Source organism: Diorhabda carinulata, chromosome 10 (assembly GCF_026250575.1).
Source record: "Diorhabda carinulata isolate Delta chromosome 10, icDioCari1.1, whole genome shotgun sequence".
NCBI lineage: Eukaryota > Metazoa > Arthropoda > Insecta > Coleoptera > Chrysomelidae > Diorhabda > Diorhabda carinulata.
The window spans coordinates 16,529,216-16,542,702 of record NC_079469.1 but is presented as its reverse complement, the minus strand read 5'-3'; the positions used below and the strand labels follow the sequence as shown (position 1 = coordinate 16,542,702).

Genomic DNA, 13,487 nt, shown 5'->3' with positions numbered 1-13,487 from the left:
GATAATGCTGGGAAAAAACTTACGTATTATAGCTTCTTTTAAACTTATACAGAATACACATCTAAAGAACTGTCGATTTTATATTTTCTGAGTAGAAGCACTAAATAGAGTACAAAATCGAAATAGAAATAATTGAATTAACCTAAAATATTGTTAAACCATCTAATGTGATACTTTGAAAGTGAACTGTTTTCAATCTCATACAACTCTTTCCTTTCTCCAAAACTGCAAAGTTGGATGAAAGTACAAATTAATAAACATAATGTTAAAAGAGAAAAACCTAAAAAATGATTGGAAATTCGAGCGAAAAAGATGAAATTAAAGTCATTCCCGTCTAATTGCGCATTTTTCTTCAATTTCGTTATTTTGAATCCTTATGACTACAACTAAAAACAATATTTGAATAAAAAGATATTTTTCAGGAAAATTAATTCTTTTAAACGTTATTAGTGATTGGAATTTAACCATAAATCTATTATTTTTGTCTCGATTCTAACCTAACGGCTCACGGTATCAAAAAAATTCCTCCACCTTATGTGGTTTTCGAATGCTGCGGCTTTTTTTAACATTCCTCGTACAATTTTCGATCAATAAATCTCATAAACATCATTGTACCACTTCTTATAGTTATTACTATAATATTTCTCCATATACGAGTTATTAGTATACGAATATTCGTAACAATCCCTGCATAGAAACCATTCCAAAGAGAGAATTCTCGAATTGGAAACTCTTGAAATTTCACAGTACATCACATATGATGTTTCTGCAGAAAATTTAAATAAAAATGGTTATACCGAGAATTCTTGATATAAATTTTATTGTAAACAGGAGCGTTGTCTATTTGAAATGAAATCAAAAAGCAAATGAACGTAATAGAGTTTTCAAAGTCGAGGCTGTAGATCGTTTTTGTTGTTGTTTACTCAATACTTGAATTCAGTTACCTCCTCGTTGGAAGAAAATTTACGACCTTTTAAACTTTTTTCAGTTGAGGAAAGAGATGATAGTCGGATGGAGCCAAATCTGGTGAATAAGGGGGGTGTTCTAGTAATTCAAACTCTTAATCATGGCATGGCAACATGAGATTTATGTGCAGAGGCGTTGTCCCGCAAAAACAAAACACCTTTGGATAGCTTTCCGCGTCTTTTCTATCTAATTCATTCCCTTAGAGTGGTCAGTAATGTCGAATAATAATCTCCAGTTATTGTTCTACCCTTATCCAAAAAAATCAATCATAATTACTCCATGGCAATCCCAAAAACTGAAGCAAGAACTTTTCCAGCAGATTTTTGGACGCGAAACTTCTTAGGTCTTGGAGAACCTGAGTGACGCCATTCCATCGATTGTTGCTTTGTTCCTGGATCGTAGAAGAAAAAACGGGTTCAAATAATAATGAATGTATTTGGCGCAGCCTGTCATATGGCTAAAAAGTTGAATATTGGATGTCAGAACACAATATTCCAGTTTGAAAATGGACGTCCAGTAGTCAAATTCCTTACGAACCTTTCCAGAATCTCGAATCGGCATGCAAAAGCACTTTTTTACACCACATAGTGTACCAAGATGAATAGAAGCAGTACTCAATCAAAAAAGGCGTTGTAAATAAATTTTCTTCTAATTCATAAAATATTTTTTTCATTTTACAAAATTCAGTTTTTTCGATGAAAATTGATTGAAAACAGATGTTATCCATGATAATTGGCTTTCACAATTTGGCGATCCTTCACTGATTGTGAGAGGGCTCGTATTTATGTGTTTCCCATCGAAAAGTGTTACTTTCAAAGTCAACATTGAAAAAATTATTAGCAAACGTCACTCAGTCCTAATAGTTTTTATTTATTTCAGAGTGTCGTTGACGGAATCGGTAGCGGCAACGGCATCGGCATAGGCGTTATGGGAGGAGGCGGATGCGGTGCCCTAGAAGAACATCGTAGGATGCGAGATTACCTAAGGAGAATGGAAAGAGAGGGAGTACAAAGGGTAAAAATGTTCCTCGTCATTACGGCGGCGTACGTCCTTTTTTGGGGACCTCTTTTCTTTGTTACCTTGGTCAACCATCCCGTTGTTGGAAATCCGCTGGGTCATGAGGTGAATTTAAAAGCAGTATTGTGTTTTCACAGTATCTAAACGTTTCAAATTGTTACGACAATGACACATGTTATTACGGGGTATTTTCATTTTAATTTGGAAGAATTCGTTATTTAATTTTAATACGATAAGTCTTGTCGTTAATTACTTACAAAATATTGAATGCTTTTTAATAAACGATCGTGAATGGAATTTATTTAGACCATACTTGTCATTAATGCGTTACCGGTTTTCTGAAGAGGCAAACATTTTTTCTTGTAAATGACATTTAAAATGCTGGTATAGTTCTTCCAATATCAATCGCAGAAGACAATCAATATTTCATAAATACACACGGTACTCAAACCAAATTGAGAAATGAAAAATAATGTACACTCCCCGTATAATATTCGGTAAATATCTAACAAACCCTCAGTCCACGTATATATAACCAATGAAAACATCGAATCGTAAACATAAATGCATTTCTATTGGCCGAAGCTGTCGGAATTTCTTTGCAATATTCCTGCCAGACAGTCTGCGATAAGCAGTGGCGTCGCTTGGTGAAACTCATTTAATTCATAAATTTCTTGTTGTTTTGGGTCGAAATTGAAATATGTCGTTTTGAACGTTTTTTAAAATGTTATGAAGATATTAAGGGAAAAAAATCATTTAAAGGTAGTAATGAAAAATAGTTATTACTCATCATCTTCGATATCTGCCATACTAAAAAATCAAATGACGTTGACGTGTACTTAACATTATAACATAGAGCCTACTAAATTGAAAAATTGTTTCGACTTGTTAAAAAACATGATTTCTAGCCTTTGTTTTTGTAATTAAATTGAAAAATTGTTTCGACTTTTAATATGGGATTCAAAACTACAAAAAAATCGAAATTTCGACTTTTGTCCATAGGCTGCCGCAGTGTACATCGTTTTACTGCAACAGTGTCTTTTTGGACTTTATCTCGTATCTATGAGCTACGTATAATTTCTATTAAATACTTTTTTGAGTAATTTTCGGAGACTTTAACCATTGCCATATCAAAAACTGAGCCCAGATATGTCATCATCATGAATAAATGAGTTCGATTTTAGTTCTTTATTAGTTAACAAAATATTTTGTTTCAGATAACTCTCCACATATCATATGTCCATGCAATAGTAAATCCAACATTGTTTTTAGTCCTACACAGAGGCCTCAGAAGGGCTACTTTAGATATATGCTGCGGTTGGATACCTGTATGGTTAGTGTCGGGACCAAGCGTTCCTCCACCACCCGATCCACCTAGAGCGGCCGATATATCTCTCCTGAAGCCTCCCCTCTTACCGGCTCCCGCCCACCCTGATAGCTCTATGGTAATTAAATATTATATGTAAGTGGTGTAAGAGGCATGTACTCATTTTCATTGTATCTGTCATGTGTTTTACGTAATTTTAGATTGTTTACAGTTTGAAAGTTAATTTCATTCATTTCCTAGTCATAACTCAAAACTAAAAAAATACGAATAGTTGAATCAAAATTTTTGACACACTTTAACTCATTCGAAATTTTCAATTCAATTTTGACAGAGTGTATATATATATATATCAAATATTCTAAAAATTATATGAAATGAAAAAGCTAATAATCGAAAGACAATTTTTACACTGTCTGACGCGCGTTTCGAAAACAAAGTTATCGTCTTCGGAGAGTAATAAGTAAACTAAAACCCATTATATTTTATACTGAATTTTCTCACCGATAAACCTCGATCTGCGAAAAATAATTCCAGCGGAAAAACCACCTTGACGGGAATCTTCACATTCATTCCTTTACTACTGAACTATAGAGATATGACCTAGAGACATTCTTATTGGGACACCCGGTACATCGAAGTTTTTTCAACATGATTTGATAGAAAATTTCAACCCCTACATTTCAGAAGCTTTTTTACATAAATCCCGCAAACAAAAATTCAGACTTGCCTTTCAGATGGTAATTTGATTTCCTTATTTATTGAAGTTTATTCTGTTTTCGGATTAATTCGATTCCATTCATTTATTCACCCGCATAATTAGTATATTTGTACATTGATGTCATTTTTTTTGTTTTAGGGAAACCCCGATTTGAGTCCTTGGACACCCGTCCAGCAATTCGAATCAGAGTCGCTCAACAACGGGATCTTACCAGTTGCTCTACCACCTCATTACACCAATATGGACGATCTACCTTCGCCACAGGAAAGCGACTAGCATCCGGATTGGGACAGGTCGACCAGAATTTGAAAATATCTCACAGGGCCGAAATAAAAGACAGCCAAGATGACAGCGTTTGAATGATTTCAAGGAAGTAGAAAAATCTTGGAAGCGAGTGAAAAATTATTGGAAAAAGTGTATCAATTAGATAATTGGTAGTTTTGAATTTGATGGGGACATAAAATAGATACATTATTTTGTGAATTTGAGAGAATATTGAAACGAATATGGTTAAAATTATTTTATAAAATATTTATTATTATCAAATGTAAATAAACAGCAGGTTTAATCTGAATTTAGTATTTTTATAACCTTTTGCCTTCAGAAAGAATCCTATAACTACTTTTTTCCCATCTATTCATCGCAAAATATGAACGTGAATAACATTTCAATGGATTAGCATATTTCCAATCCAGTTTAATTTAATACAGAATTGTAATAAGTGCCTCATTTTTATGTATTGATATTATACGTTAATAATTTTTTCCTTGAAGAAATATCTAGTTTTAGTTTGTTTAATTACTTCGACAAAAAAAAAAATATATCGCAGCCTTTAAATTAACGATCGTTTCTGTTCTAGTATCATCTATTACATAAAGTACCTCACAGGGAACAGAGGCAAACTACGAAGCAATTATGAAAAGGAAAGTGATAATCAAATTCGGTTGAAGGGTGTAACACGTTTATAGGGGTTTCTGCCACAATCTAAAAAATATAATAGGGTAAGATGATTAACAATTCAAAATATATTGATGATTTTATGCAACCACGTCCCCCCCCATAGTTACGATTCAACGATTCAAACTAACGTTATAAATAAAGGATCGTAAATATAACCCCTAATATTGAAAGTTATTAAAATTGAAACTAAAATAGGGGAATACACGGATTGTAAAACGCTTAGAAATTATTTACGAGTCGACGTTGGCTTTGTTGCGAAACAAATAATGTCATTGTGGTCGTTCACTATTAACCTTCTCACTTTTATCATAGCCAGAGTAAAATGCCCAGTGGAGATTGTCTTTCTGATCTATAAAAATGTAAAATGTCAGCTTTTCGCGAAGAAGGGGCGAGTCGAAGGAAAATTGCTTGAGGAATAGATCGATCATGAAAAGTTCTGTCGAATTATTTGACAAATCCCGTTCAATGGGAAACTCTAAAAAATTTCATCAAAAATATGAAGAATAATTGTTGTTAAAAATTGTAAAACTATAAAAGCGAAACTTAAAGTAAATGTTCCTCGATGACGACTAGAAGAACATTGAACAATGTTGCGGTTTTTTTCCGCGTCTGGTTGCACGCCAGAATACGGACCGCAACTGGAATTTTTACCTTTAGTCTTCAACACCTTATTTAGATAATCCTTTCCGATGGAAAGAAATTGAAATTAGATGGCATTGGTGGCTTTAATTACTGTTCATACAATCATTTGAAAAGTGGTTTAATGAACAGCTTTTACCTAACATTCCACCACAGTCAGTAATCGTTATAGACAAATCATTCTATCACTTAGACTACCTCCTTACTATTCCATATTCAAACCTATAGATTTGATATGAGCAAACGTTGAATCAGAATTACGAAAATGTAATCAGTCTCCAAAACTGAGTAAAGAGGTTGTAGAACTCGTGAAGAAAGAGGTCAAGAGCTTTGGAAAAACTGTGTTGAACATGTTATCAAAGAAGAAGATGAGTACGTGGTATCACCCCCTTTACAACCCTTCATAATTCAATCAAATGATGACTCTAGTTCAGAAGATTCTGACCACCATGATTATTTATATTTTGGAATTGAAATGTTTTTTTTCTTCTATTTTATTTGCAACGAATTCTTTTTCCTTTATGATTTTTGTTTTGAAATTTCGTTTTCCGGAAAAAAGAACGAATGAGGTACAAAAAGGGCTCAGTCACGTCTGGAACCCTGCTTAAACCAAACGCCCTTACAGGCAGGTACATTTTACTCGTCTATATACGTTTTATAATTCAATATTCTTCAGTTGTAGTAAATTAACGAGGTATAAAAGTTTCAAGAACTATAACGCTTGTTGACAAAAAAACAAAGGGAAAACGCGGAGCTAGTAGAGGAAATTTAAACTCGGCAACCCAATGTCGATATGACCCTAGCATCATCATCATCAAATCATCATGTTGCTGAGAGTCTGTATAGTCTGCAAAATTGATTTATTTTGTTCCGATATAACAGATTTCTGATTCATACCTTCTGGTCGCGGAAAAAATATATTGTATTACTAGAAATCAACATGGAAATTTTCCATTCGTATCAATTTCATTCTATTTCCAATCTTGTTGAGAATATACCTACTTTTTTTTTGAACATCTCTGTATTTTCTCAAGATATTAACCAACAGTTAAAGTTGGAAGTAATACTAGTTTCGTTGTATGGCATCATTACTATATTATAACGATTAACAATTCACAAAAGCTCGTTTCTTTCGAATTAAACTCCGCACCACTCCAATTTATAAATTAAAATTACAAAGGGAGTTTTTTTTTATCATTCTAAACATTGTTTGCGCTAACGTTAATTTTGGTAGTTTCATTTTTAAGAGTTTCGAGTGGTTCATTAAAACTTTTGTAAACGGACAAGCTAATGAAGGTAGTTATTATTTTATAAATGGAAATTTTAAACATCGTTAGTTAGTTTTTAATACGAATTGCATTTTGTAATAAATTCTGTATCAAAACTATAACGAAAGAGAGAAGCTCGTTGAGTTTGATGATTTTCCTTTGTTTATGAATTTTTATTATTGAATTGAGATGATTTCGGATGGTCCTGATATAAGAAGAAAGAAGAATCATGTTTTTTAGAGCTTTTAGACTTTATTCAATTCCTCTACGGATGTTTTAAATACTCTTACACTCAAGTCAAGTCAGGCGAGAGAGAAAGACTAGAACCTTCCTTAACCATATAAAACGAGTGCGTCGACGCGACGTGAGTCAGTTGAGTCGAGTAATCGAAGCGATACGATTGGAGAAGGATTTTAATTGTACTGCGAAGTAGTGATTAAAGATGACAAGTATCGAGTCATCATGACAGTATCGAGCCACCATATCGGTGGTTCGATATGGTGCATCATCACCAAAAAGTCAAAGCGAGTTGATCGTCACACCGTTGTGTGACAGCGTCGAATGAAAATGTTCGCGATTCAATCCCATTTTTTGACCAAGATGAATGTTTAATGGGTATCGATGAACAACTCGAATGACACTCGTATGACAATAAATTCTGAGTACGTTCACCATTAAAAATGTCAATTTTTTTTCTTATATCAAGTTTTTTTTTTTTACTTTTTAGATTGAATAAATATGAGAGCCTATTTTTTCGTTTCTTTTTAAAGCTGCACTTTATTAAAATTACACATCAACAAATAGGGCTTGGCACATCATGTAACAATGCTCGATTAGCTCTTTTGCAGTTAAATCTGTTAGGGATTATCACCAAACTGATAAGATAACATTTTATCGACTTTCCCTGCTATCTGATAATGAAAATGTTTTTCGCCCGGAGAACAAGCTGAACGATGGTTGTATCTCTAGCCGTGTCCATTATAGTCTAGGAACCATTCGGATTAAACGAAAAACGAAATTTTACAAATTATTGGATATCGACAAGAAGAATTCGGTAAACATCTAACAAACCGTCAGTCGACGTAGACTCATCATATCCATTGTTTACCAATGAAAACATCGAATCTTACACATAAATACATTCCTAAGCTGTCGATGCCGAGCAATCAATATGAATAGTGATTGTTACTGCGATATGTTGCGAAATTTTTTGGACCCAGAGTTTGCAGATTTGAACTCAAGAATGTGGTTCCAGCAAGATGGGGCCACTTGCCATACCTCGATGGAAGTTGTGAATGAATTATCATCTAATAAAGTCATTTCGCGAAGGGGTAACATCGACTGGCCTCCCAGAAGCCCCGACCTTAGCCCGCTCGACTATTTTGTATGGGGATACCTTAAAAGTAAGGTTTATCACAATAATCCAATTGAAGGAAAACATCTGGTCAGAAATGGCAGCAATATCAAGATCTTTGTGTCGACGTGTTATTTTCAATCTTAGTTCCCGTTTAGAAGACCAGCTTAAACCATTTGCTCATTGTAAAATTTCACAGATTGCAATAAAGGGGTTTGTCTAACCGTCAATGTCTTCGCTTATTTTTCCGAAGCTTTTAAAACCACAATGAATTGTAACTAAAATTTTGTTCCAGAACTATTGTAGTAATGCTGGAAATCGGAACGGCAAGTTCTGGCTAACTGTAGTTTACTTTTTACGACCGTTTGTTTTATTACAACGACCTTAATTTTGTCGGTAATTTTATGTCCCTATACTATGTTTTTATCAACTATATTATAGATAAATTATGTGGTAGAAAATATCATAACGGGAAGGGATATCAGAATGGATTATAATGGTGGAAACGAAGATGCAAGCGCAGAAGATGAAGAGGAATTTTAAACAAAGTTATTAATTTGACAGACATATGCAAAAATACGAAGCTGCAATAGAAACAAAAATAAAAACTATGAGAAATGTTCAAATGGAAAAACACGAATTGGTTTTCTTGAATCTTCAAGTTTTCAGCGACAGAATGCGAAAACGATACGACAAGGAAGTCACAGCTGGCTGTTTTAAAGTATGGGTGCACAACTCGACGGGGAGAAAGGGATTTTCTTCAAAATTACGAAAATAATGAGAAGGTTCATACTTAATCAAGAACTAAGAAAATCAAGTCCTCTTCTAACCTAAGAAAAGGATCAATGATGTGATTTATCGCATAAACAAGATCCCCAATGGCAAACCGAAAATAGTCCATTAACCACGACCTATAGGGAAAAGTGAACCAGTTGGAGTCACTACAAAACAACAACAAGACTTGTTCACTCTGCCGGAAAATTATTCGCTGGCTTGCAACATCACTGCCCGTATCAAGAACGCACGAGGATTAGCAACCGTCTTCCGGAAGAAGTTGGGTCAATTAGAAAAACTTGAAGAGCCCTCGGCAAGACGCTGAGAATCGAACACGATCGCGGTACATCTCGTACAACAAAAATGAATTTTAAGATCAATTCACCTACCGCGATGTTTGTGAATCGCTTCAAGGTACCGGCAAAGCTGGATACGGATGTAAACGGTATTTTCATTATTTTTAGAAAATTTGAAACAAATATATAATTATTCACAATATCGACGGTTACATAGTTACGCAACTATACAATTATAAGTAAAAATAGCTGTCATTGCTTCAAATTTAACATTCCATAGAAGACCTGATTGATTGTTCAATAAAAACACAATCAAGTCGTTGTTTAATCAGGTAAGAAAATGGAATTGAAGATAGAAAATGTACCTCGTCGATCTATCTGTTGAACAGTTGAGATACAGCATTTTTCTGTTATAGCCGTACAAAAAATAAATCGTGCAATTATTCGTAGTTGATAAATAATGATACTCACCTGTTCAAATCCTCCCAAGATGTCTGTTGTATCCATGGCAGATGTTACTGGAAGCGTTTTTAGAGTTTTTCCTGCAAGGCTTGCGAGAGTTTTCACTACACTACTTTTTCCAGAACCTGCAGTTCCAACCTTGAAAAAAATGAAAGGAAATAATTAAATAAATAGTACGAGGGCCTTTTTTTTCAACCTCCGACCGCTCCGTGCAGACGCTACGCGTGCAGAAAACATTCAGGCGTCAGTCGGCGTTATGCTACAGCCACGTAAACATTGTTATTTGATGTTAAAAGAAACGGAAATGCGATAAAAATAACAAGGTAAAAAAGAAAATAATACAAAAAATGCAAAAAATTGGATAGGCAATCAGCCAAACTAAAGTTTTGTAAAATCCGTTTTTAGCTTTTGAAAATATGTATGTTGTTTTTGCGACACCATGTATACGATTCGAAAATGATTTTTTATATAATCGTAAAAAAAGCTTATCGCAAACATACTTACCAGAATAGCCATCCAGTTTAGGTTAACGCAATACGCCAGGCTCCGTAGCACTTTCATTTGAGATCGTAGAACTAAACAAGTTTTTTCCTGTTTCAAAACGTTAGTATCCACCGAAAATCGATTTCTTTCAATGAACACGTCACCAAAATATACTTTATCGTCACTAACGTAGGTTAACGCGCCCGCACCTGTCACTTTTTGACCAAACACATCATTAAAAATACTTTCAACTTTATTTTTATCTGTTAAGGTTCGCATACGGTCACCGTAAATTAGTAAAACGACGTTTCGAGGCCGGTATTCATCATCATACTTTCCGCAATAAATCGTAGCTTCGCACCAACGGGTTAAATCACGTAAATTACATTCCCACGGTGATCCCTTATTGGCAAATGTGTGATTATCTAATTCTTCTACTATCCTTGTATTAAAATCGACCATTTTTCTAAGTAGTTCAACTGGTAACTGATTGAATTGATTCATTAATATCAAGAACAAATCTTTATCGGTCAACGAACGTACAAAAACTTGTATGAATCTATTTAAAAATGACTGCGGCAGCCCTCTTCTAGATCCACCCTGTTTCAATGGATTTTGACATCCGAAAAATCGAGTGCCGGATTTAACGTAAAACGTTTTACCTAATTCCGGAATAAATATTTCTCCTCGGTGATCCAGACAAGCATTAAGTCCTTCTAATACCGATTGAGAGGCTAAATTTAGTTCATCTAATAATATCCAACTGCCGCTTTTAAGAGCTTCAAGTAGGGGACCGTCTCGCCAAGAAAACTGACCCCCAGTTCCACCTTCTACCGGCAAGTCAGCACCGAAAAGATCTGATATATCCTATAAAAGAAAGAAAACGAAATTTATATAATGATTATTTAATTGGGATAAGAAGACTTGACTGAACAACAAATAGATTCCGGTGGAAGCAAGGACAGCATAACATGGTAAAAGCGTAATAAAAATTTATTTTCAATTGAAAGGCCATAATACTCATTTCCAACACTCTGGAACATTCTGGAAGTATTAATTAGAAAAGTTTATGTTTATTCAGTAAGCATTTTTAAGCAGTAATTATCAAGTTTATAATAAATAACAAGGAGGATTTACCGTTTGATCCGAAAGGTTGATCCTGAATAACTTGTGACCAGTGAAATTTGCCAACGCAGTAACCAAACTGGTTTTACCAACACCAGGGCTACCTTCAAGTAATATGGCTTTATTCAACTGCATACCCCTCAAAAGTCTAAGCGTATTATAAACAGTAGTTGGAGCATTAAAAGAAAATTCTGTGGTTGTCATTTCTTCTTGATTAGTTTCGATATAGAACGGTTTTATCCCAAATCGAGTGTCAATTTTTTCCACTTTCAAATTTTTTAACTCAAATGAAGTATAGGAAACGTCGATGATTTGGTTCGATAGAAATTGTAAGCATTTTTCCTTGAATTGATCTAATGATCTTAAGCTGTAAACAGAACAGTAGTAGCATTTATTGATTAAGATATAATTAAAAATCACATGTGAAAATTTCTTCACCTTTCGGTACTAGTAATTCCAGATCCTAGACTATCTAAGAATGTCAAGCAAGCACCATGTAAATACGCTTCGGCAACATCCATTTTATTCACACACGTGTTAATAAAATTCACCCACGTCAAAATGTCACGGATACTTATTGTAAATCTGTAAAAAAATGAATAAAATAAACATTCACATACAGGTTGTTTCCAAATTTAAGAGCATCTATGATCTTTTCTATAACAAAATTTGCTCGGCCCACCCATTTCCAGATGTCACCGTATAATTACGTTTCAATTTTTTCTACAATTCAAGTAGATGGAAGATTGAATTTTGTAATTGTCGTGTTCTCGTGTAGGAAAACTATTGGATTATAAAGGAATGAAATCTGAGTTATCAAAGAAATATGATACCAGTAGATCAATAATATTATGTTTAAAATTAAATTACTGCATAAAACATAAAATTATTTAAAAAATACAGTACGTTTAATAATTTGGCTATTAGCAGTATACACAGTATAATTCAAAATCAAGTTTAAATAAATAAAAACAATTAAAAAGTCACCGAAAATAACATTTTAAGGCTCCAAAATATTTATATAAAATCAAGATATTTGTTATATCAAGCATAAAACTTCTTGGAACGCATTCTCTCAACGTTGCCTCTATAAATTCATGGATCAAATGTTCACTTTATATGTGTTAAATGGTCTAAGATTGTAGATTTAAATGATGAAAAATAAAATTTCAGTTATATTCGAATTGTTATTTCAGTTATATTTGAATTAGCACACACCTTTTTTCGTCTAATCAGTTTTTTTATTGTAGGTTTTTATAAATGATTAACTAGTTTTTGTTGGCTCGTGGTTAGAACAGAACAGTTTAGTTTAAATTTCCAAAGATTGAATAACAATATTGCTAATAATACATCAAGTTTCTATACGATTGTGAAAATATTCAAACTTGCCTTTTTCCAACTTCAGTTATTTCAAACCACTGTATAAAATCCATTATACAAATGCCAATACCACTTGAACCATCTTGTTGATTTCCTAATGAAATTCCAGGTATTATATTTTGTTCAATTATATCAATCAAATCTTGACGATTTTTACAAGATTCGCACCAAATTTCAGTAAACCTATTCCTAAGAGCAGGTGACAATTCTTTTTTACCAAAATCGCCACCTGGATTCATAGTACCGATGAAGAAAAAATTGGAAGTTGCCACTATCAATTCCGAGTTTTCTCTATTGTTTATGTCAATACCTTTTTCAGCTAATAACAAAGTCCTTTCAGGTTCTGAAAAAGAACAAAGTAAACATTTTTCAAAGTATAATTTTTGAAATAAATATGGTCAAAGCAAAAGATTATTCTTACCTAGTAAGGAGTTCAATCTTTCTAATACACTATCGTCAGCTAAAGAAATTTCATCTGCTAGAAAAACGTTACCTCGTAACATAGCTGATATAAGCGGCCCATCTACCCATTCAAAAAGTTTTGTTGAATTTTCACTCTAAAAATATATTATAACACATAAAATAAAAATAGATTGTTGATTTATATCCGCATATGCAGATTTGTATGAATTATACTAATTTTAACAATCTCCTTTAAAGAGGAGTCAACTGATATTTCATAGTTCGTAGTAGCATTCATGTTCATGAACTAAATAAG

The 13,487-nt window shown here is 33.5% G+C and overlaps 2 protein-coding genes across 5 annotated transcripts in view; one reads left to right on the top strand and one right to left on the bottom strand.

The window, feature by feature from the left end:
• The window catches only part of LOC130898862 (uncharacterized), a 54,177-nt gene extending 49,575 nt beyond the window's left edge, over positions 1-4,602 (top strand). For 3 of the 4 annotated variants that reach the window (XM_057808425.1, XM_057808426.1, XM_057808427.1), the window contains 3 exons: positions 1,846-2,088; positions 3,201-3,428; positions 4,167-4,602. In XM_057808425.1, coding sequence (XP_057664408.1) covers positions 1,846-2,088; positions 3,201-3,428; positions 4,167-4,304 — 609 coding nt within the window. In that variant the 3' untranslated portion in view covers positions 4,305-4,602. Of the gene's footprint in view, positions 1-1,845; positions 2,089-3,200; positions 3,446-4,166 lie in introns of all 4 variants that reach the window. The other variant, XM_057808428.1, reaches the window with a different exon arrangement.
• Positions 1-13,487, bottom strand: part of LOC130898860 (midasin) — a 103,719-nt gene that overhangs the window by 80,490 nt on the left and 9,742 nt on the right. Inside the window, exons 13-18 of the mRNA XM_057808423.1 lie at positions 13,191-13,326; positions 12,779-13,112; positions 11,828-11,974; positions 11,402-11,756; positions 10,286-11,131; positions 9,791-9,919 (exon numbers count right to left, since the gene is read on the bottom strand). Coding sequence (XP_057664406.1) covers positions 9,791-9,919; positions 10,286-11,131; positions 11,402-11,756; positions 11,828-11,974; positions 12,779-13,112; positions 13,191-13,326 — 1,947 coding nt within the window. The remainder of the gene's footprint in view (positions 1-9,790; positions 9,920-10,285; positions 11,132-11,401; positions 11,757-11,827; positions 11,975-12,778; positions 13,113-13,190; positions 13,327-13,487) is intronic.